Source organism: Pecten maximus, chromosome 17, assembly GCF_902652985.1.
Source record: "Pecten maximus chromosome 17, xPecMax1.1, whole genome shotgun sequence".
Classification (NCBI taxonomy): Eukaryota; Metazoa; Mollusca; class Bivalvia; order Pectinida; family Pectinidae; genus Pecten; species Pecten maximus.
The window spans coordinates 16,426,444-16,452,866 of NC_047031.1; the positions used below are offsets into that span (position 1 = coordinate 16,426,444).

The window sequence follows — 26,423 nt, forward strand, 5'->3', positions numbered from 1 at the left end:
ATATCAGATTTGTATAATGAATTACAGAATCAATGAATCAACATTGTGTTGAATGAGGACATTTTATATTATAAGATCAGTAATTTTTTAAATGGAATTCCGCATAAAAATATCAGGTTTCGTGTCTAATATTGTGTAACATCCTGGTCATGTGAATGTTTGACGTCCGGTGAGCACGAAGAATCACGAATCACTATTCCGGGATTCTGGTTATCTGTAAATTAACGGAGAACAACAGAATATGTACAACTAATGCTGTCGTTACAAGGTTTGCTGGTTGATGTATGATATGTTTAGTCGCACATATACGCAAACGTTGCATGCTTAACTGATAGTGTCGGTATAACTTTTGTTATTCCGGCATTTTGGTGTTTCCGTTTTTTTGTTTGGAAATGTTCAGAACATAAAAAAAACTGAAGGTTTTGACCGAAAAAATAATTAATTCACTTTCTAGTAAGTTGCCGATAATTTGTATTACCCTCCTGGTGAATAAGGCTATTTATAGTGGTTAACTAAACAATTTTCAAAGCCGGTTTTCTTGAGGATCTGGCGTTCACAGTGCGTGCAGTCGACTGAGTACATACAATGTATATGCATCGGTATGCCCGTGTTTAAGTTTAGGCACAAAACGTTTCAATTGGCATAGCTACAGAGTTGCTAGAATGTCGATCAATGAACTTGTTAGCAGCGTGTGTCTGGAAAATGTTAATCATATAACAGTGTCATTACTACAGTTGAAAACACAATTCCATTGATTTATTGCATTGTCCATCACATGGATTATTTCCCTATAACAAAGGGTAGCATGTACTGACATGGATTTAATCATGTTAATTTTATTCCAATGTCTTCTTTAGGGGTTGAAACCAGTACTTTGGGTTAAGTAGGTGGCATTTCTCCGATTTAACTAACTGGATGAAGAAGAAAAAATGGAAACACCAAAATGCCGGAATAACAAAAGTTAATTATACCGACACTATCAGATAACAAAGGTATTCAGGACAGCTAGCGATCTCTTGCTCTCTGATAACCTGGCATCCTGACCTACTCACTGGCATGGGTATCCAAGGAAAATTCTCACCAGCCTCTGCTTGTAATGGTGACATTTTAGTCTCCACTTTTAGTCTATACCCTCCTTCACTTAAAAGTGAAATTCTCCCTAGCTTTGTCCTGATGTTTTCCCATTCTCCATTTTAATTTTTGGGGGTATATGGTAAACAACCATACAAAGAGACTCTGTTACTTTCTTTCTTCTTCTTTCTTTCTTTTAAAAAAAAAGTTTTCCAGAGGTAACATTGAATATCCTTGTCAATAATTCCTGGCCATGAGTCCCTATATCTAGCTGCCACTTAATCACATGGGTGTCAATTAATAAGATGTAACCAAGGTGTTTTCATTTCCAGAAGACCAAATTCAGAAGTGGACCTCAACCTGATAATTGTTCAAAACACTTTTTTTTTAAATGGACAATAGTATTAGTTTATTTCCAGAAGGATTATTATTTATCTTTTTCTCTATCTGACACCTGATCTTCTAAGTTTCAGATTTCAGAATGCTTTTTCATAAAATTCACAACATATTCCATATGTTTAACAGTATTTTTTCATCTTCAGGATAATGACTGAACGATGCCTTGATTGAAGAAAAATTCAAAAGATCAGGATTGGACAACACTGGTACAAAATTATCCAAGAATGGCTGTAGAGTTGTCAGTAGATCCTTTGGATCTTGTTCAAACCAGTGGTTCTCCCAAAGAAAACTCAACCCAACAACCAAAGACATGGGATTTGCTTCGTCAAAACGTCCAAGAAAAAAGAAAACTTTTAGTAGCTTTAGTCAGCAATGTGCCAACCTCTTTTTCATTTCGAGTGATAGAAACCCCAACTGGCCAAAAAACTAGGATTTATTTTCTGGGTACACCACAAAAATGTCGAGAAAACACTCTTATGTATGCTGATTTGCCAAACGAAATCAGGGAAGTAACTCCTGTTCTGAACTGTAGGTCCTTATTGGACTCATTTCAACCATCGCTCCCGAGTGCACAGCTTTCTCGTGAAGAACAACTGATGAGGGAGAGAAAACGCCTGGGTATTTTCGGTATCACCTCTTATGATATTGTAGAAAATGAAGGAAAATTTGTATTCCCAGCATGCAATTCACTTTTTGTATGCATGGATCGTGATGTAACGGTAAGTTCAGAATGAAGTTTTTGTCAGATATATGAAGAACTGACTTTTAGTATATCTTACTGATACATGTAGCCTTAAAAAGATGATCATAAATAAGATGGAGAAATTGATTTGCCTCCTGTTTCCCTACTGAACCTCTTTTCTTTGTGCCTACTTAAAATTTTTGTTTGGCAATTTTGAAGCTTTGATTAAAGTCATGATCAGATCTAGACTATACATGATAATTTTCAATAAAATTGGCAGGTTTAACACAAACAACTTCTGATTAATGTCTGAAATAGTGTTTAATGTTTTGTTTATGTGTGACAGTGTTTTATGTTTTGTTTATGTGTGACAGTGTTTTATGCTTTGTTTATGTGTGAGTGTTTTATGTTTTGTTTATGTGTGACAGTGTTTAATGTTTTGTTTATGTGTGACAGTGTTTTATGTTTTGTTTATGTGTGACAGTGTTTAATGTTTTGTTTATGTGTGACAGTGTTTAATGTTTTGTTTATGTGTGACAGTGTTTTATGTTTTGTTTATGTGTGACAGTGTTTTATGTTTTGTTTATGTGTGACAGTGTTTTATGTTTTATTTATGTGTGACAGTGTTACATGTGTTTATTATGTGTGACAGTGTTTTATGTTTTGTTTATGTGTGACAGTGTTTTATGTTTTGTTTATGTGTGACAGTTTATGTTGAACAGTGTTTTATTTTTGTTTATGTGTGACGTGTTTTATGTTTTGTTTATGTGTGACAGTGTTTTATGTTTTGTTTATGTGTGACAGTGTTTAATGTTGTTAGGTGTACAGTGTTTTAATGTTTTGTTTTGTGTGACAGTGTTTGTATGCTTTGTTTATGTGTGACAGTGTTTTATGTTTTGTTATGTGTGACAGGTTATGTGTGACAAGTGTTTTATGTTTGTTTATGTGTGACAGGTTTTGGTGACAGTGTTTTATGTTTTTGTTTATGTGTGACAGTTTTTTATGTTTTGTTTATGTGTGACACAGTTTATTGTGTGACATTGTTTAATGTTTTTGTTTATGTGTGACAGGTTTATGTGTGACAGTGTTTTATGTTTTGTTTATGTGTGACAGGTTTATGTGTGACAGTGTTTTATGTTTTGTTTATGTGTGACAGTGTTTTATGTTTTGTTTATGTGTGACAGGTTTATGTGTGACAGTGTTTTATGTTTTGTTTATGTGTGACAGTGTTTTATGTTTTGTTTATGTGTGACAGTGTTTTATGTTTTGTTTATGTGTGACAGTGTTTTATGTTTTGTTTATGTGTGACAGTGTTTTATGTTTTGTTTATGTGTGACAGTGTTTTATGTTTTGTTTGTGTGACAGTGTTTTATGTTTTATTTATGTGTGACAGTGTTTTATGTTTTGTTTATGTGTGACAGTGTTTTATGTTTTGTTTATGTGTGACAGTGTTTTATGTTTTGTTTATGTGTGAGTGTTTTATGTTTTGTTTATGTGTGAGTGTTTTATGTTTTGTTTATGTGTGACAGTGTTTTATGTTTTGTTTATGTGTGACAGTGTTTTATGTTTTGTTTATGTGTGACAGTGTTTTATGTTTTGTTTATGTGTGACAGTGTTTTGTTTTGTTTATGTGTGACAGTGTTTTATGTTTTGTTTATGTGTGACAGGTTTATGTGTGACAGTGTTTTATGTTTTGTTTATGTGTGACAGGTTTATGTGTGACAGTGTTTTATGTTTTGTTTATGTGTGACAGTGTTTTATGTTTTGTTTATGTGTGACAGGTTTATGTGTGACAGTGTTTTATGTTTTGTTTATGTGTGACAGTGTTTTATGTTTTGTTTATGTGTGACAGGTTTATGTGTGACAGTGTTTTATGTTTTGTTTATGTGTGACAGTGTTTTATGTTTTGTTTATGTGTGACAGTGTTTTATGTTTTGTTTATGTGTGACAGTGTTTTTTCGTTTTCTTGATGATGTTTATTTGATACTGGCAATGTCCTAATCAAAATATTGGAGATGATGAATAAAGACACTCAGTCGCCACCTCTAAATGATTACGATAAAATGAAGAAAAGTATATATAAAGCTCTAGTTGTAAAGATGTAAAACAGTTTTCCCCAGCATTTTGCTAACTTTATTTTTAGATGAATTATAATGAAATCCAGAAATTAATGGCGTTATATGATTGATCTCCATTTGCAGTCCGAGGAGCCTGTCCTTCCTCTAGCCATCAACACCAGTTGTTGTCGAGCTCGGCTCGATCCAAAGATTTGCCCGCGGAACCCCAACCTCATCTCATTTATCCATAGTAATGACTTGTGGGTCACCAATCTTCAGACAGGCCAAGAATGTAGACTTACATTTGCTCATAAAGGCATGTATATGTATCATTTGAGATTTCCAGAATATTTTGAATATGTTTTATCTCCGCAGTAGGAGATTTGAGCCTGTCTTTTCAGGAATTGACATGTCATTTGACCCATCAGATTTTGTGGTTAATCGTGACATGAAATCTGCAGGGGAAATTGTTAAAATTGAAATTATAGATTCCAGCCTTGTATAGTCACTGCTGCAAAATATTTACATCTTGTGTTATGTTAGAGTAGTGCTAACAAACTTGACCATGTTCTTGGTGGTACTATATGTGAAGTTCTGTGTATGTTATGTAAGTGTAAGTTATGACTGTGTAAAAGTTTGATTAAATTCTCTATTATAGAAGATAATTCTATGGTGTTGTTGGTTAGATAAAATGCAGTGTTATTGGCGAACTATACTAAAATTTGATGTTTAGCAGAACTGGACTGAGTTGAATGCTCTTGAGTTTCCTGGTCATTGTATTTTCCCTCTCTTTTGCAGATTTATTGTAATGTTTGTGTTTTGCATGGTTGACATTTTCATAGTTTTATCAAAAAGGAAAATTGACTCCGATTGTCTCTACTGATTTGTCTTCAGGGTGTCATAATTGAGAATTGCATAAAATATAGCTGATTGGAAATACATCTGTAACATTAAGATTAACAGATGGATGTAACATGTAGGTTTCATTTTCTGTTGAAGCTCAAGTACATGGGTGTTTTCGTTTTTGCAGTGTTGTTCGTTTATGAAATTAAGACGGACCTGACAATTTTATATTGTTTTCCGACAAGCCTTGATAAAGACTCTCAAGGCCTGTATAAACATTTGCAGGTCCGTCAAGATATATATGTATGAAATATTACATTTAAAAACTGATGAACCGGTTTGTCCGCATATAAATGAAGAGGCCCCTAGATTTCAGTTTCATTGTATTTAAAGAGTTCAGAATTGAGAAAAATTGTAAAATTGAGACATTAAATAAAACCACATGACATGGGTATTGTGTATTTAGGACTGAGTCGGCTGACCGATGACCCAATGAGTGCTGGAGTACCCTGTTTCGTTGTCCAGGAGGAATTTGACAGATATACTGGATACTGGTGGGAGCCTAAACCAAAGAACTCCAGCAGCTTCGATCAAACTTCATGTTATCGCATCCTGTACGAGGAAATTGATGAGAGCAGTGTGGAAATATTAAATATTTTCGGCCCAATGACTGACACACAGGGGATCGATGAGTATCGCTATCCTCGAGCTGGTAAGAATAATGTCATTTTTAGGTCACCTGAGACAAAGTCTCTAAAATTATGAATTTCATGACCCTGGGGTCCCACATTTGCCTCTGGGGAGGGGGTAAATTTTACTATAGTTGTATTGGGAAATCACATTTTTGACTTTGATTTGTTTGATTTCTTTTGGAATTCATTCCAACTTGGTTAACATTTTCAGCATGGGATGAAAGTTTGATAATATGCATATGTTGGCCCTGACTGACCCCTAGGGGCTGATCGGCGGGGCCAAAAAGGGTCAATTAACTTAACTGAAATATTTCAAATCTTAGGTGACCGACCGTTAAGGCCCATGGGCCTCATGTTTAACATATTGATTATTGTTTTGTATAATATTCTTCCATGTATAAAGAATTGAACAGTAAACAAGTAACATCTGTCAATTTTGGCAGTAACACAACTAGAAATTTTAACTGAATATCATCGAAAAATTAAAAAAATATACATATGTAAAAAAAGAATTGTCAGCACGATAGCATCAAATGATGAATCAGCCAACCAGTGGCCTCTTATGATACAGGAATAGGGTGAGAGGCCGATGTTGTTAGTTTGTTTATCTGTCAATATCGTTGTTTGTTTGGGGATATCTATTGTATCCTAACTCTTCGAAACTTGGTCTACCCGGTACTTTAATTCAAAATCATGGTATAAAGTTGTACATTCCTGAACAAAACTGATGTTATCTGATTGATGAGAGTGCTTTTTGACTCAAAACATTTCTTTAATCTTTAATTTTTTTTTATAAAGAATTTCTATCAAATCGTGAAACTTATCTGTACATTTTTTTTCAGGAACTGATAATGCTGTCACTTCTCTAAAACTTGTGGAATTTGAAGTTGGAAGTGATGGACAGGTAAAGACAGACACAGTTATACACAAGTGTATTTAAACATTTATATGAGTATTTGTTAAAATGATGTGTTAGATCTTGTTAATGATTGAAAATGTCTTGACAACAATAAGGGAAATGAATTAGGTAATAACTGTAAGTATTAACATTTTTATTTAGAGAAACTGCACTAAGTTGCCATTAACCCCAAAAGTTAATACAATTTGGGGAATTTAAATATATAACAATTCTAGAATAACATGACTTATATGGCAGACAAATACATATTCCATATCAGTGGCAGTATTCTGAAGCATTTACATGTGAAATGCTGAGTGACCTTTTGCTATTTGATACTCTTCAATTTGAAGTATCTATCTTCTAATAATTACTAGATACATTATAATTTTGAAGCAGTTCTTAGATGAATTATAATTTTGAAGCAGCTGTCTGAGATAAAGTGTAATTTGGAGCAGCTGTCTGAGATAAAGTGTAATTTGGAAGCAGTTGTCTAAGATACATTGTGATTTTGAAGCAGCTCTCTTAGATTCAGTTGTAATTTTGAAGAAGCTATCTAAGGTACATTGTAATTTTGAAGCAGCTCTCTAAGATGAGTTGTAATTTTGAACAGCTGTCTTAGGTACATTGTACTTTTGAAGCAGCTGTCTATAATATGTTGTAATTTTGAAGCAGCTATATAAGATACATTCTAATTCTGAAGCAGCTCTCTAAGATGAGTTGTAATTGTGAACAGCTGTCTAAGATACATTGTAATTTTGAAGCAGCTGTCTTAGGTACATTGTACTTTTGAATCATCTGTCTTGAATATGTTGTAATTTTAAAGCAGCTGTCTAAGATACATTCTAATTTTGAAGCAGCTGTCTAAGCATGTGTACACTCTGAATTGATGCCCGTCTGTAAACAGATACAGGACAGTATGACGGAGAAGGAGCTGTATGAACCACTGTCCACGTTCTTCCCCTGGATGGAGTACCTGATCCGTGCTGGCTGGACCCCAGACTCGAAATTGTAGGTCTCTCATTCACACTAGATTATTTATCTGTTTATTTTATTATCTACATGTACATATAATTAATATAATGGTAATTAGTGACCTTTGAACTATCTATGTTGTTAACAGTGGTAACTGATGATATTTGAACTATGTACTTTGTTAACTATGGTGAACTTTTAATGAACTTATTTTGTTAATTTTGGTAACAAGTGACCTTTAAACAGTTTATTTTGTTAACTGTTGTGACACATGGCCTTTGACCTATTTATTTTGCTAGCTTTGGTAACTTATGGCCTTTGAACTAATTATATTATTTACCATTTTAAGTTATGACCTTTGAACTATTTACAATGATTACTATTCAAACTTATGACCTTTGAACTGTTTATACTGTTTACCATTGTAACTTATGACCTTTGAACTGTTTGTTTTGTAACAATGGTAACTCATGACCTTTGAACTATTTATTTTGTTACAGTGTGTATGTACAAATCATGAACAGACAGCAGACCCGCCTAGCTCTTGTGTTGATACCACTGGAGTGTTTTATCCCTGTATCCTCTGATCCAGACATGGAGCTCAACTATTACTACGAGTGTACCAATAATTATCCCCCCTTACAAGTGATATATGAGGACACGTCGGACATCTGGATCAATGTACGTAAATCAGGGATTGTTTTCATTGGTTGAATTTTTTGCTGATTATGCAGAATGAAGATGGTTGTGTATACATGTTTGTCATTATTTGTACATCAGCTATGTTCATTGTAAAGGAAATGGAATGAATAAATTATCATAATTATGAGTTGTATGTTATACAGAATCTTACACTCATCTCTGTCAGCCTTAATATGTAGCTAATGCCAGAGTTTGTCAGCGCTCTAGCGACTTCATTCGTTGAGAGATTTATGTCAAGCTCACACAAAGATAAAGGATCATAATATCTTGGACAATTTCAAGTTTTACAGTTTTTGGGTCAAGGTCAAGGTCAAGGTCACTGTTACTATTTTTAGTGGGGGCCAGAAGGAACATGTAATGCTATATCAATAACCAGTATGCTTGTTAAACTTGTGGGATAAATTCCATATGACATATCCACTCATGTAAGATCCTCTCTATCATTAACATATTACTGTACACCAAGTATTACTTTGTCTGTAGAGTTTGTTAGGGATTTGACAGTGGTGACAAATTCATAATCAAATATCAGTTATAATCCTGAAGGCCTGCCCATTTAGTTTATCAATTGCATAATTCAATTCATAACTCTAAGTTGCATAATCAGCCAAATAAAAAATAACGCATATTATTTTGAAAATGCATTAACTACCTAGAATTGCACCAGAATATAATTTGTCGTCCACAGTCACTCACCTCGTCTGTCGATACACCTAATAGATTGTATATTGGGTTTATTGCTGCAAGACGAGTGACGGTTGTTAATAGATTAAATCCAATCATCATCCTATCTCTAGTGTTTTTATTTCTACTTAATTTTGACTCAATTTGACTCAAGTCATTTTCCAATGAACTATATCAAGTCCTGCGTAGGAATACATTTGTCGAACTTGGACTATATTTTTTTAATTCCTTTTAAAAGTGATCATATTTATATGAAATAAAATCCATTAAAAATAATATTTGTTTTAATTCGTTATTAAGTTTGTTCACGAAAGAAATCCTGAAAGTAATAACCATATGTAGACGAAGAGTGATGATGTACATGTGTCGGTAAGTTCCGTGGTAGACTTGCACAAGTCCCTATTTGTCAAGAACAAAATATTATACAAAAATATAAAAAAAAAAATATAAATATAAGGATTGAACAAAGTTATGTTGAAGTGTATGGGGGTATAAACCTCAATAGGTCTTGAGACAAATTTATTATGACTGCTTTGCAGTTCATAATAAATTTGTCTCAAGACCTATTGAGGTTTATACCCCCATACACCTCAACATAACATTATTCAATCCTTGAGTGTTTTTATCTGTCCACAGGTTCACGACATCCTCCACTTTTTCCCACAAGAAAGTCCGGAGGAGATTTCCTTCCTCTGGTCGACGGAACAGACTGGGTACAGACACCTATATAAGGTGACCTCTAAACTTCTTACCTGTGATAACCCTTCCCCACGCAGTGCCATGGAGGTCATCGAGAATAACCAAGGTGGGTATTGTGTAGTCGTAGCTATTCATTATCATTCAACTGGTGACTCATTACGTTGTATTAAGTTCTGACGTAAAGTTATATGCACTTACTATATCAATATTCTAAGAATATTTCATTAAAAACAACATAGACTTTCTATGTTCTCCTTTTCACTCCTCTGCCATTTCCTGGGGGTTGGGGTTAAAATATTATTGTGTTACTGATGTCCACTGTCCAGTCCTGTTTTAAATTACCTCTATTCATATTTTTCACTGTGACCTGTTCTGCACTGGATGCATTGTTAAGATTGTTTTGTTTTTGTTTAACATCCTATTAACAGCCAGGGTAATTTAAGGATATGCCAGGTTTTGGAGGTGGATGAAAGCCTGAGAAAAACCACCGGCCTACAGTCAGTATCTGGCAATTGCCCCACGTAGGTTTTGAACTCACAACCCAGAGGTGAAGGGCTAGTGATAAAGTGTCGGGATACCTTAACCACTCGGCCACCGCAGCCCCGTTGTTAGGAGCTGCAGAATACATGTCAGATATTTTCTGGTTGGTTTTTGTTTCAACGGGGTTGATTTAATTTGTTTATGTTTACAGGCCAGCTGAAAGCTGATGTAACAGACCAGGTGCCCTTAACCTGTGGTCAGTGGGAGGTACAGGGCAAACAGGTAAAAAATGTTAGATTTAATGTAATGTTGATATAACATTGATGTAACATTGATGTAACGTTGAAGTAACATTGATGTAATATTGATGTAACAATTATGTGAAATTGATGTAATGTTGATGTAACAGCGATCTGACTGATGTAACAATGATGTAACATTAATGTAACAATTATGTGAAATTGATGTAATGTTGATGTAACAATGATGTAACATTAATGTAACATTGATGTAACAGTGATGTAATGTTGATGTAATGTTGATGTAACAGCGATCTGGCTGATGTATCAATGATTTAACGTTGATTAATTACTTAAGAAAAGTTGATGTATTGTTTAAATAAAGTTGATGTAACACTGATATAACGGTGAGGTAATATTGATATAACACTGGTGTAGAATTGATGTAGTATTAATAAAATGTTGATTTAATTTTGATATAAGATGTGAGCAACTCCTTCAAGGTTGATCCTTCAAGGCATATTGAATAAATGCTGAAAATGAATCGATTTTACAGCTTGGTGATTCTTATTTTGCTAAAATTTGTTTTGAAAACTTAACTGATGTAAATAATTTTAAATTGACGTTTCAGATCTGGGTTGATGAGAAGAGAAATCTTGTATACTTTCTTGGCCATAGACATTCTGTTTTAGAAACACATCTGTAAGTATTCTGGTATAGACATGATGAGAACTGTTGTCTGTGTTTACGAAATATCATGTAACACTGCCTTATAGATATTCTGCAGTAAACACTCCATTATATTTGTTAGTACAGTGCACTCTGTCTAAACCGGACACCTTTGGGACCAGAAAATAAGGCCGGTCTGTAGAGAGTTCCGGATTGTAGAGATTCTACTTGATATCATCGTTGAATGCAAAAACAAAATATACTAATAATAAAAGATATACAAAGAAGATGTCATTGTGCATTATTCATGCATATTCAAACTTTTAATTGAATAACATAATTTAATTCAACACTGGCAATATGACACTATGTGTAACGTTACATCGGTTGAAAAAAATCACTGATTGTTGCTTGTTTTAAGAGGCCTTTCACCGAGTCCGAACAATCAATCGATCTGACACTTTCTACAAGTGCAGATTCCCAATCTGAGGAATTAGCCTCAATTTCTAATTGGTCCTTAATGTTGACGGCTGTCGTGAGATCCATGTTTGTTAATAATAGAAACGGAGTAATACAAAAGGTATGTCGTCACCATCATCTCCGACTTCCTCATCCGGGTACGTTCGTGTAGTGAGGTCCGCGAAGGGGAAGCCAGGCAGCATGAAACATTTCTTAATAATGATACATTTACAAACATGTAACAATATGGGTATTAATTGACAAAATGAATTCTTTATTGTACCTAACAACTGTTTCGGTGATTATCCAGCCGTAGCCACCTGTGGACAATGGCGTTTAATGGTCAATTAATAATATACCTGTGCGGCAATTACAACTGTATAAACACTCGTTGCGAACCCCTGAAGCTACCGCGCGCTACCAGGAACATCAGTGGGACCGACGCCGGTTTATACAGAGTAGATTTACTAGTATACAGAAGGAATGGGGCCGGGAGATATGGCCGGATTACAGAATAGACAGAGTCCGGATTATGCAGAGTTTATTAACTATAAATAAAGAAGGGAATTTTCGGGACCAAATCATTTGGCCGGTTTTGGCAAATATCTGGATTGGACAGAGTCCGGTTTGGACAGAGTGCACTGTATATATTTAAATATTCATGATATTTATTTACACAGTATATTTAATGACCTTAAATGAAGCAAATTTAATTCCTCAGCAAATATCACCAATTGTACAAGCACATTTAATATTTTCAGATATGCAGTATCATATTCCTCTCCAAAAGAGCCGTACAGACTGACAGAGCTTGGCTACTCACACAGTATCTCGTTCAGCTCTGTAAGTACACACTGTATAGGACCTCACACAGTATCTCCTTCAGCTCTGTAAGTACACACTGTATAGGACCTCACACAGTATCTCCTTTAGCTCTGTAAGTACACACTGTATAGGACCTCACACAGTATCTCCTTCAGCTCTGTAAGTACACACTGTATAGGACCTCACACAGTATCTCCTTCAGCTCTGTAAGTACACACTGTATAGGACCTCACACAGTATCTCCTTCAGCTCTGTAAGTACACACTGTATAGGACCTTATACTCACACAGTATCTCCTTCAGCTCTGTAAGTACACACTGTATAGGACCTCACACAGTATCTCCTTCAGCTCTGTAAGTACACACTGTATAGGACCTCACACAGTATCTCCTTTAGCTCTGTAAGTACACACTGTATAGGACCTTATACTCACACAGTATCTCCTTCAGCTCTGTAAGTACACACTGTATAGGACCTCACACAGTATCTCCTTCAGCTCTGTAAGTACACACTGTATAGGACCTTATACTCACACAGTATCTCCTTCAGCTCTGTAAGTACACACTGTATAGGACCTTATACTCACACAGCTCTGTAAGTACACACTGTATAGGACCTCACACAGTATCTCCTTCAGCTCTGTAAGTACACACTGTATAGGACCTCACACAGTATCTCCTTCAGCTCTGTAAGTACACACTGTATAGGACCTCACACAGTATCTCCTTCAGCTCTGTAAGTACACACTGTATAGGACCTGATACTCACACAGTATCTCCTTCAGCTCTGTAAGTACACACTGTATAGGACCTCACACAGTATCTCCTTCAGCTCTGTAAGTACACACTGTATAGGACCTCACACAGTATCTCCTTCAGCTCTGTAAGTACTCACTGTATAGGACCTTATACTCACACAGCTCTGTAAGTACACACTGTATAGGACCTCACACAGTATCTCCTTCAGCTCTGTAAGTACACACTGTATAGGACCTTATACTCACACAGTATCTCCTTCAGCTCTGTAAGTACACACTGTATAGGACCTTATACTCACACAGCTCTGTAAGTACACACTGTATAGAACCTCACACAGTATCTCCTTCAGCTGTGTAAGTACACACTGTATAGGACCTCACACAGTATCTCCTTCAGCTCTGTAAGTACACACTGTATAGAACCTTATACTCACACAGTATCTCGTTCAGCTCTGTAATTACACACTGTATAGGACCTTATACTCACACAGTATCTCGTTCAGCTCTGTAAGTACACACTGTATAGGACCTCACACAGTATCTCCTTCAGCTCTGTAAGTACACACTGTATAGGACCTCACACAGTATCTCCTTCAGCTCTGTAAGTACACACTGTATAGGACCTTATACTCGCACAGTATCTCCTTCAGCTCTGTAAGTACACACTGTATAGGACCTCACACAGTATTTCCTTCAGCTCTGTAAGTACACACTGTATAGGACCTCACACAGTATCTCCTTCAGCTCTGTAAGTACACACTGTATAGGACCTCACACAGTATCTACTTCAGCTCTGTAAGTACACACTGTATAGGACCCTATACTCACACAGTATTTCCTTCAGCTCTGTAAGTACACACTGTATAGGACCTCACACAGTATCTCCTTCAGCTCTGTAAGTACACACTGTATAGGACCTCACACAGTATCTCCTTCAGCTCTGTAAGTACACACTGTATAGGACCTCACACAGTATCTACTTCAGCTCTGTAAGTACACACTGTATAGGACCTTATACTCACACAGTATCTCCTTCAGCTCTGTAAGTACACACTGTATAGAACCTTATACTCGCACAGTATCTCCTTCAGCTCTGTAAGTACACACTGTATAGGACCCTATACTCACACAGTATTTCCTTCAGCTCTGTAAGTACACACTGTATAGGACCTTATACTCACACAGTATCTCCTTCAGCTCTGTAAGTACACACTGTATAGGACCTCACACAGTATCTCCTTCAGCTCTGTAAGTACACACTGTATAGGACCTCACACCGTATCTCCTTCAGCTCTGTAAGTACACACTGTATAGGACCTCACACAGTATCTCCTTCAGCTCTGTAAGTACACTGTATAGGACCTCACACAGTATCTCCTTCAGCTCTGTAAGTACACACTGTATAGGACCTCACACAGTATCTCCTTCAGCTCTGTAAGTACACACTGTATAGGACCTCACACAGTATCTCCTTCAGCTCAGTAAATACACACTGTATAGGACCTTATACTCACACAGTATCTCCTTCAGCTCTGTAAGTACACACTGTATAGGACCTCACACAGTATCTCCTTCAGCTCTGTAAGTACACACTGTATAGGACCTCACACAGTATCTCCTTCAGCTCTGTAAGTACACACTGTATAGGACCTGATACTCACACAGTATCTCCTTCAGCTCTGTAAGTACACACTGTATAGGACCTCACACAGTATCTCCTTCAGCTCTGTAAGTACACACTGTATAGGACCTTATACTCACACAGTATCTCCTTCAGCTCTGTAAGTACACACTGTATAGGACCTTATACTCACACAGTATTTCCTTCAGCTCTGTAAGTACACACTGTATAGGACCTTATACTCACACAGTATCTCCTTCAGCTCTGTAAGTACACACTGTATAGGACCTCACACAGTATCTCCTTCAGCTCTGTAAGTACACACTGTATAGGACCTCACACAGTATCTCCTTCAGCTCTGTAAGTACACACTGTATAGGACCTTACACAGTATCTCCTTCAGCTCTGTAAGTACACACTGTATAGAACCTTATACTCACACATTATCTCCTTCAGCTCTGTAAGTACACACTGTATAGGACCTCACACAGTATCTCCTTCAGCTCTGTAAGTACACACTGTATAGGACCTTATACTATACACTTACTGTATCACTGTACACTTAATGTACAACAACACCAAAGAGGTGTACTTAACACAGGGACAAGTTTCCATGTGAAATATCTGTGGAAAAAAACCTTTTTTCTTCACATAACATTATGCTGTGAAAAACAAATCTTTGGTTAAAAGACTGAGGATTATATTAACAGATGAGTGAGGTAAGGAAATTTTATATGTTTCTGTTAAATTGCTCAGCCTCTTGGTGGGTCCTTTGAAGTATTTGATTATGCTATAATGTTTTGCCCCATAAGGCTGAGATAGGAGATCTCAACCCAGGGGGAATACTGTTCTGTTGGATTATTTATATATATTGACCACTGTTTCAGGAGTTGTCAGTGTTTGTGACAGTCTACAGTTCTGTACAACAGACGCCCGTCAGCAGTGTCCATCGTGTCTGTCACCGTGACAACGGCCAGATGTACACAGACACATTGGGAATTGTCATGCCTTCTGTGGGTAAGTTGTCACAGAGTGATCACTGATGTGTGATTAGAAGGCCATATAAAATCAAAATATGATATTAACTAAACATGATTTTAACGAAAACCACTATATTAACCAAAACCACTATATTAACGAAAACCACTATATTAACCAAAACCACTATATTAACCAAAACCATAATATTAACCAAAACAAGAAATTAACCAAAACATGATGATAATTGTAGAATAAGGCAGAGAAAAACAATGTTTTAATGAAAATATGATTATCAACATTAACACTACCCATACCTGTATATTATAATAAATTTGATGTCATGTAAAATTTCTGTTTATTAACATCTTTTAGATAATATTTGGACTGTAAATTAAACTTTACATCTTTGATAAAAGGCATGCCCTCAATCAATTAATCCATCAACGTTTCCAGCCTGTCCGGAGTACCACCCTCCAGACCTGTTCAGCTATACTAGTGTGTGTGGGCGGACGATGCACGGACTGTATTACAAACCACACGACTTCCAGCCGGGCGTGAAGTACCCTACAGTGTTAATGGTGTACGGAGGTCCACAGGTCCAACAGGTCACTAACTCCTTCAAAGGTCTGAGGTAGGGTTCTTATAGATATCGTGGTAGGTGTCTGTAGCATACAAACTGTTTGGTTCTTCCTCATATATTTCGGCAAAGAAGTCACTTTCTCTTAGTTTCTTTTTAGGTAGCAACATATATCTGTAACATTTAAATAATATAAATATTGATTTCAGTGAAAAGGACAGTTGTATTGAAGTTTGTTGCATTATGGACTGTAAAAAAATGTAAGGGTTATCCCAGTAGATTTTAAGTAAGAAATATCCAAATAGTCTGTGTGTCCGATGCCAGAGAAAATACTGAAGCTTATATGATAATATTTGAATTAAATCATGTTGATGGATGATCACTGTTTCACAAACAGAGAGTCATCCCATTGGGAAGATATTTTACTGAATCAGCCTAATTACACGTGGATGAATTGAAAAAGTTTTGAAAAAATTAACAAAAAATGTTCTGTGTACCTCATCTTATTTAAATTTGATTTTGTTAAGACCGGAGGTATTGATACATTATTAGTCCCCTGCCGTTTGAAAAACGGGGGGACTATAGGTTTACCCTCCGTCCGTCCGTCCGTCCGTCTGTCTGTCTGTCACGCAATAGTTGTCCGGACAACTCCTTCTAAAGTACTGCTCCGATTTTAATGAAACTTGATATACATGATCAGTATAACATGTAGTTGTGCATCCCACATTTTTTTTTTCGAAAAACCAATTTTCAAAATGGCCGCCGACTTCTCATTGGTTGAGACTTGTCCGGACAACTCCTCCTAAATGACTACTCCGATTTTAACGAAACTTGGTATACATGATCAGTATAACATGTAGTTGTGCATCCCACATTTTTTTTTTCGAAAAACCAATTTTCAAAATGGCCGCAGACTTCTCATTGGTTGAGACTTGTCCGGACAACTCCTTCTAAAGTACTACTCCGATTTTAATGAAACTTGGTATACATGATCAGTATAACATGTAGTTGTGCATCCCACATTTTTTTTCTTCAAAAATTCATTTTTCAAAATGGCTGCCGGCTTCTCATTGGTTGAGGCTTGTCCGGACAATCCTAAAGTACTACTCCGATTGTAACGAAACTTGGTATAAGTGATCAGTATAACACGTAGCTTAAAAAATGGAAAATAAATAGTTGCACTCCTGGTTCAGGCAGGGGACTTTGTATTGCTGTTGCAATACTATCCATCCTTGTTAATATGACATATCTATAATTTGATTCATAATGAAATAACTTTTATAAAAATGAATGCTGTTTTCTTAAACAGCCATAGGTGATTATATATTTTCATCAGTTTCACTTTTGTCAACAATAAGATTTGACTGAGTGTCAATTAAAACTAAAAACAAATATATTCATTTTTTTATATTTTACCCCACAGATTCCTGAGGCATCATACGTTGGCTTCACAAGGTTACGCTGTAGTTGTAATCGACGGACGAGGGTCAAGTCACCGCGGACTTGACTTTGAAGCCCATATAAAGAAAAGACTGGTAACATATTTAAAATCTTTTTCATGAACCAGACAGGATACGATGTTGTTACTCTGTTGTGTATTGGCCTATTGGTCTCATAGAAACATTTTGCATATCAAGTTTGATGTTTCAATGTGTTTTTGCTCTTATCGACAGAGTTATCGTCCTTTAAACTGACAATGTAATGATTTATGTGTTTTAGTGGATGCAAATGGCTTCAGTAATATTTAGTATGCTTGTTTATGTTATTTTACTGTATATCTGTTCCGCGCTATCACAAGGATCGAGACAAACATAAACATACCGCACTCTCCCAAGATACACATGCCTATGCCTCATGCATGCATCTCACAGGCCATTTATAAATAATGTTAGATGTTGATTTTTACATCATAATTGTTGAGCGTCTCTCATCCACAGGGTACAGTGGAAATCGATGACCAAGTAGAAGGAATTCAGTGGCTGGCCTCTCAGGTTGACTTTATAGACATGGAAAGAGTCGCTATCCATGGCTGGTCCTACGGTAGGTCACTTTTAACATATAAAAGGAGTTTGGTAAATGATCATGTGACATTTCCTATCGTCTTATGTGTTTGTTATATATGTACAACCTGTTATATAATGTTCTTGAGTCTGTTTGAAAGATCTGTATAAATTAGTATGGGAAACCGAACCAAGGCTTTATATCTGTATAAAACAAACTTGGATAATCTTTGAGTACATTTATAAGTCCCCTACTCATGAAACCGGGGGAACTCTAGTTTTACTCTCTGTCCGTCCTGTACAAGTAAATTTGTTGGCACTGTAGCAGTATTGACTGATTTTGATCAAACTTCACCAAGTTATGTAGGACCATTATCTCGCAGAAGATCGAGTTTCAGTTTTGTTGGGTCATATTCAATGTCTCTGTTACAATTTTTAGAAAATCATTGTCAGCACTCTAGAGGCTTCATTCTGTAAGGGATTAATTTGGATCAAACTTGAGATACTTGTAAAGGACCATAATAGGTAGTGGAGGATGTACATTGCTTTAGAGTATGTTCTATGGTAACACAACAAACATCTGATTTATATATACATTGTACATGTATATCTATGTTTGTGTTTATTTTGTATGATATACAAAATGTTACAGGTGGTTACTTGTCCCTCCTGGGGTTAGCACAGAGGCCCGATATATTCAAGGTAAGTCTCTTAATATTATCTATTTCTTCTAAACAGCTAGTCCACTCTGGTTTATTGAACAAATAAAATCCATTCAGTGAGCATGTATGCACTGAAGTGTTAAAAAATGAAATGATTTCCCTGATCTGCAGTGAGAAGGTATGTGGTCACCTGCCTGACCATGTTGGTTTTCTCCTGGTTTTGCATTTTCCTCCCACAAGTGCTTCTGTCCAGCTCATCATGATTTATAAATTCATTATAACATGTTCTGAAGTTGTTGTAAAAATGAAGTTTACATTAATTTGATGTAAGATTCCCTAAAAGGAGACATTTTTTGACAGGTTGCTATCGCGGGGGCGCCAGTGGTTGACTGGAAACTTTATGACACTGGCTACACAGAACGGTACCTAGACGTCCCGAAGGACAATTCCACTGGCTACCAAAAAGGATCTGTGCTACATTACATCCAAAATTTTCCCGATGAGTAAGTTGTGATTGGTAGTAGAGAAACCATGGAAAAAATGCAATACAATTACCATGGAAGTATAGTAATTAAGTTTCCATGGAAACCATTTAATTAAAATACCATGGAGACAAAGTAATGTAGTTACTATGGAAATAATGTCAAAGAGTTGCCATGGAAACAATGTCATCTATTACTATGAAACAATGTAACAGAGCTATTGTAGAAACAGTTTCAAACTGTAATGAATTATCACAGTTTTATATATTCTGATTTATCAAGGAATTTCTTAATATGGCTGTACTGAATATGATGTCAGAATTATCATTTGTCGTAAATATTTAAACATTCATGCCTATGTGAATACAAAACAGTTGCATTTACTGTATAAATACAAGGAACTCATACAAAAAGAATGTAGCTGGTTTGCCTTTAATTATACCTGAATGTTGATTCTTGGTTTGATTCCCTTAACAGAGAGAATCGACTGCTGGTAATCCATGGCCTGATAGATGAGAATGTTCACTTCCAACATACAAGTACACTAATTAATGCTTTAGTGAAGGCGTGCAAACCTTACAGTCTCCAGGTAAATTGTTCTACATGTGTGGTGTTCTGCTTGCTTAACTCCTATTGTTACTAATGAAATATTTAATTTGATACTTTCCTCAATACAAAAACTTTCCTCAATACAAAATGTGAATTGAATACTTTTTCGGATTATAAGTTGAACACTTTTCTTGATTAAAAGTTGAATACTTTTCCGGATTATAAGTTGAATACTTTTCCGGATTATAAGTTGAATACTTTTATGGATTATAAGTTGAATACTTTTCCAGATTATAAGTTGAATACTTTTCTGGATTATAAGTTGAATACTTTTCCAGATTACAAGTTGGATACTTTTACGGATTATAAGTTGAATGCTTTTCTGGATTATAAGTTGAATACTTTTCCGGATTACATGTTGGATACTTTTTCAGATTTTAAGTTGAATACTTTTACGGATTATAAGTTGAATGCTTTTCCGGATTATAAGTTGAATACTTTTCCGGATTACAAGTTGAATACTTTTCCAGATTATAAGTTCAATACTTTTACGGATTATAACTTTAATACTTTTACGGATTATAAGTTGAATACTTTTCCGGATTACAAGTTGGATACTTTTCCAGATAATAAGTTGAATACTTTTCTTGATTATAAGTTGAATACTTTTCCATATTATAAGTTGAATACTTTTCCAGATTATAAGTTGAATACTTTTCCAGATTATAAGTTGAATACTTTTCTGGATTATAAGTTGGATACTTTTCCGGATTATAAGTTGAATACTTTTCTGGATTATAAGTTGAATACTTTTCTGGATTATAAGTTGAATACTTTTCCAGATTATAAGTTGAATACTTTTCCAGATTATAAGTTGAATAGGATTATAAGTTGAATACTTTTCCAGATTATAAGTTGAATACTTTTCCAGATTATAAGTTGGATACTTTTCCGGATTTTAAGTTGGATACTTTTCCAGATTATAAGTTGAATACTTTTCCGGATTTTAAGTTGTCATGAATACTTTAAGTTGGATACTTTTCCGGATTATAAGTTGAATACTTTGCCGGATTATAAGTTGAATACTTTTCCGGATTTGAAGTTCAATACTTTTCCAGATTTTAAGTTGGATACTTTTCCAGATTATAACTTGAATACTTTTCCAGATTGTAAGTTGGATATTTTCTTGCATAATAATTCAAAAACATTTGATGTTGACGTTGTTTTGTTACAGGTGTACCCTAACGAGCGACACGGAATCCGTAATCATGAAGCTGCAGAGCACTACAAAACAATGATTCTGAGTTTCCTTCAGAATCATTTATAGCACTTTTAAGGTTTTTCAGATTATAAACCAAAATCTGCAAACTTGCTGTTTTACCGAGTTGAAACCTCCTTGTATCTTAAGAAAACATGGGTGTAGAGTGAGTCTGGACTGTCTCTAGTCATAAGCTAGGGTATAGTTTAACTAGGGATGACATACAGATGTCCTGGGTAGTCATAATTGTAAAAATAAACAAAATAATGCCTGAACAGTGATAATGCTAGATATTGTCACTCTAAAGAAATGCTGATATAAAGGTAAATGGAGGGGGGATTGGGTTTGGGGTGGGAGTCATAGATAATATCAGTCTAAGAAATGCTTTTATATCAGTTAATAGAGAGGGGGCTGGGTTTTATCATAGATATTGTCACTCTAAAGAAATGCTGTTATATTGGTAAACAGAGAGAGGGTTGGGTTTGGGGTGGGAGTCATATCACAGATATTGTCACTCTAAAGAAATGCTGTTATATTGGTAAACAGAGAGAGGGTTGGGTATTGGGGGTGGGAAGTCATATCACAGATATTGTCACTGTAAAGAAATGATTTTATATCAGTAAATGGAGAGGGCTTTGGGGTGAAATTAGTGTTCAAAGAGTTTCTGAAACAGCTAAGCTTGAAAAATTGGTCCTGCACTTTGATTTTCCCCAAAGAAATAAATGTTTGTTGTTTTTCATTTATGAACAGTTTGCTTACTTAAGAACTTTTCATTTGGATGTAAATGTTCAAATTAGATGTTAACACATCATCACATATTTCATGTATTTACTTGCTTTAAAAAATTTCAATATTATAGAGGAAATTTTCACATTATACTGTATATTTAGAGTTTAAGTGACTTTATTGATTTTTGTGGGAAAATATTGTACTAACTACAGAAAGTTCTAGCGCTGATTTTGCATAAATGCAAACCGACACAAAATATTGCTGTTCAAACATTTTTGAACATGAGTTATCATACACAAGTTTGAGTGTGGTGTTGTATGTATCTTAGCCATAATAATGTACCAGTGATGGAGAGAGAAAATTACAGATTTTGTCCACATACAAGCTTTAAAGCATATTGTGTTCCATTATGTTCATTAGTAGATCATTTAATTATTTATTCCTCACTCCATAAATGGTATATGTTAAGATACCGTATCTGACCTAATAAGTGTACTGTGCACTTACAAAAACACAAAATGGGGGCAGTTTATAAAACCATGTACTGGGAAAATTATTCCAAGTGAAATTTACTTCAAAATGTATTTATATGAGCAAAACAATCCAAAGTCTGAAGATTGGTAGATCAGCGAGGTAAAACACTTTCTATATGTTCCTGATTGGTTGGGATGCACTTATAGGGGCTGGTGTGTTTATTGGGTCAATTATGGTGTTAATTAAAAGGAATAATGATTTTAGAAAAATCATGTGTGGTGTTAGATTAGCCGACTTTCAATTTTACAACTTTGTTGTAGATAACTGTTGAAGACATTTTATTTTTTATCAGGTTTGTATTTACTGGTACAGAACGTTTGATCACTGAATATGTATTGCATTTATAAATATCTTACTGATTTTAAAGGCAGTAATTGTAAAATATTGATACTTATCAGCTATAAAAACATGTTGTGTTGGCTTGGAAAAGTAATGTAATAAAGAATTTAGAATATTAAGTTAAAGTTCGGGAGATTAATTATACATAATTATAATGTATTATGCTAAAAGTGGTTCACAAATAAGTCTTCCCCAAACTTTGATACTTAACTTTTACAGTTGGATAAAGGGCTTATTGGAGGATGATACGGTACTAAACCTTTACACTAGTGGAGGGCGCTTATTTGAGGATAGATATGGTACTAAACTTTAACATATGTAGCTTGTCCTTAGAAGTTGATTTAAAATGAAAAGTTGTAATCATGCTCAATATAAATTTTAGTAAGCTTTCACACTATGCTATGTGTCCAAAATTGAAGAAACTAAATGTTTGAAGTAGAGATACAAGTTAACATTATTGCCTGTTTGCTAGATTTCCATTGAAGTTTAATATAACCTCAAGGAATTTCCTCTAAATTTAGAACCCAAAGAAAGAATCTCTCATTCTTCCTGAAGTAGGCTTGAATGGAAATCTTGCAATCTTAATCAAATGTGTATGAAAGAAAATTTTTTGTATTTTTTTCCAGTTTATTCCAAATATGATAAAAGTCTCCATATTGAATGATTATCCCAACCATTTGTTTTTATAACATGATGTCCTGATATTTTTTTATCTAATTACATTTACATCTAGCTAAATTAAACACTTATAAAATGTACACTGCCCCAACCAAAACCGACACATTATATGCAGTTATGATGTAATAAGCCAATAGAGTTTGCTTATTTGTTGGGTTTATCACACCGTGAACAGCCAGGGTCTTTCTGAGGTCGCATGCCATTCAGAGAAATTAGGGTTAATTGTCTTGTCCAAGGACACAACTATTGTTATCAATGCCTGATAAAATAAAACTAATTTGAATCACTATAGAATGATTAAACTCTAGCCAAGAATGATTAAACTCTATGCTTGATTTACACCACAATATTACAGTGGAAAATGTCACCAGGCTAATATTTCAGGTTTTGTCCCCGTTAGGCCTATAGAGGGTATTTTTTCATGCGACTAGACCTTTTATACATTCTATAGTAAATTCTTATATACCTTTGTATATATTATTATTAGCTGGGTATTTATTTTCATGCTTTATTTAATGACCGTGAACATAGTGAAATTCAATCCCTCACAAACATTATCAGCTATTCAGTAATCTACTGCAAATGTAGTGGGATGGATGTCATTCTGATAAAACATGTACCATACCTATAACCATACATATACAGGTGTATACAAGTGCTTTAGTTGGCTAAAAGTTGACTGAATTGGCTGTCAAGATAAATTTTCTGTAGAAAAAATGATCAGAAATGACGTTTTTTTCAGGGATGTCATATTAATAAGTGGAGTATGAATTCTATTTTGTATTTCCATAATTCAGTTGCCATAGTTTTTTCACACAGACAATTTTAAACGTTTAGTATGTTTGCATAGTTTTTTATGTGATATTTAAATTATAGATTTTGCCAAATGTATTTGCATAACAGACAAGATGAATTCCTGTATTTTGATTTGATTTGAAATCAATTTATTTCAGATTTCTAATCAGCTTTTATAAGTGTACCATTGATTTGTCTAAGCTTTCATATAAGATGCGTTTTTACTTCAATTTTGTTTACTGAGTAGGTAACGTAGGTTGGTTCCATACATGTATAATGCTGACAGTAACAGATACCATATTTATCCTAAAATAAGTTTGGGCAAACATAAAACCTTGGGCTTAATGTGTGGTTATCACAGGTAATGAGATACCATTCTGTTAAGAAATTAATGGGCTTGTAGTACAAGTCACCTTACTAGTTCAAGCTTGCGAGAACTTCCCTTTTAGTGGTAGAATGTGGGCTTTGAGAGAGAGAGAGAGGTCGCTTAAAGAACCTAGGTTGTGGTTGTCTTTTGGGGGCAAAGACATCGCAAAGGAGGGAGTAGTTCAAAAGTGGTGAGTTTGAGCTCACCTTTCTGGTTCAGGCTAGTGGGAATCTCCCTTTAGCCTAGAATTGAGCTAGTTTGAGGCCAAGGCTGGCAGGGTATTTTACTACTTCCTATAATACCGGTTTATCTCCTGGCATGGGCTTATTGATGGATGTATCTGGGGATGTAGTATCCGTAATCTTTATCAGGAATTGTGCTCCACTTATTCATAAATCACATTTCATCATAAATTTTGTGGAATGATAGCTGTTGTAATATTGATTATTTTTCAAAAACAGGTTTGGTTTGGTTTGTATCGTTAACATTCTATAAACAGCTAAGGTTATCTAAGGCCTCCCTTGTGTACGAGATGCATGTGTATAGTGTATGTCGCAGTGTTTTGGGAGGCCACAGTATGTGTGTGTTTGTCTTAGACAGGAATCCTTTATAGAAATCTGGAAGAAGACATACCCTGTCTGGAACTTCCAGATTCCTCACATCATTCCATATACCATATTTATCTGCCTTATCAATTAAGCTCATGTCCATAAATATATGGACAATTTCTTAAAGAATTTTTAATTCAAAATGCAACCAAAATTGTAGTTCACAAATAAACCCGTGCCAAACTTCGGAACTAAAAATTTGCACAGACTGGGGTTTATTTGAGAATGAATATGATAATTTAAATTAGCATATATGTAATTCCAAAGAAACGAGGTTGGGTGGGTGTGGAGTAGTGTGGATGAAAGGACGTAACACAGTTTGTTGTCTGATCACTGTAACTATGTTTTTTAAGTGCATACATTGTTAGCAAACAAAAAATCATTTTAATTATTGCATAATTTGCTTTTATATCAAACACTATTGCTGATCTGGTGAAATAATGAAATGAATAAACAAATTAAAAGATCAAATTGCTGTTGGGTTTTAGTTCACATTGTCAAAGGACAAATAAGCTAGAACTTGTAATATGATTTAAATATTCCCGCCGTTCTGAAGTATAGCAGGAATAGTTTGTCTTCTCTGGCACGTATTGCACGCGCGTTTCTATAGGCCTTGGTTAGGACACGTATAAGTGGTGTAGGGGGTCATTCTCTAGCTAGCTGTCTACCAGTGCAGTTCATGCTAAATTTTCCTATTGGTCATTTTTTCCAATATTCTTGTAATGCAGGACTATATCTGACCAGATTCAGCCCACCATCGGAAAGTAGCAGAATGAAATTTATAGGGCATTTCCACAGTCTAATTACTCAGAAGCTGAATTATTTTGAGTGTAAAGTGTGCGAGAATTCTGAAGCGTCTCTCAGCAAAATCCAGGAGACTGTTCAAAGTACGGACACATATAAATTTAAGAAAAGGAGTTGTGAAGAACAGTATAAGTTCAACGCAAAAGTCCAGGGGGAAATTTACGGACGCTGCCCAAGCCGTCCCTAATTACAGACGAGCTAGTATGGCAAATGAATATTTGCGTGTTGGTGTTGTTATTTCGGTTTGGTTTGGTTTGGTTTATTTTGTTTAACGTCCTATTAACAGCTAAGTTATTTCGGATAAGAAG

The 26,423-nt window shown here is 35.2% G+C and overlaps 1 protein-coding gene across 2 annotated transcripts; it reads left to right on the forward strand.

Annotated features, from left to right (window-relative positions):
* The first annotated feature begins 157 nt into the window (after positions 1–157).
* On the forward strand, positions 158–25,782 carry LOC117315035 (dipeptidyl peptidase 9-like). Of its 2 annotated transcripts, none has more exons than XM_033869171.1 (19): positions 158–268; positions 1,614–2,189; positions 4,354–4,525; positions 5,519–5,764; positions 6,587–6,648; positions 7,550–7,653; positions 8,118–8,298; positions 9,640–9,808; positions 10,394–10,464; positions 11,053–11,123; positions 12,311–12,392; positions 15,640–15,769; positions 16,187–16,364; positions 17,734–17,845; positions 18,248–18,350; positions 18,963–19,012; positions 19,333–19,475; positions 19,932–20,043; positions 21,238–25,782. In XM_033869171.1, the coding sequence occupies exons 2-19, from the start codon at positions 1,695–1,697 to the stop codon at positions 21,328–21,330; spliced, it is 2,574 nt and encodes an 857-aa protein (XP_033725062.1). In that variant the 5' UTR covers positions 158–268; positions 1,614–1,694; the 3' UTR covers positions 21,331–25,782. The 2 variants fall into 2 exon arrangements, with proteins under 2 accessions (XP_033725062.1, XP_033725063.1); XM_033869172.1 differs by having other exon boundaries at positions 180–282.
* The last annotated feature ends 641 nt before the right edge of the window (positions 25,783–26,423 follow it).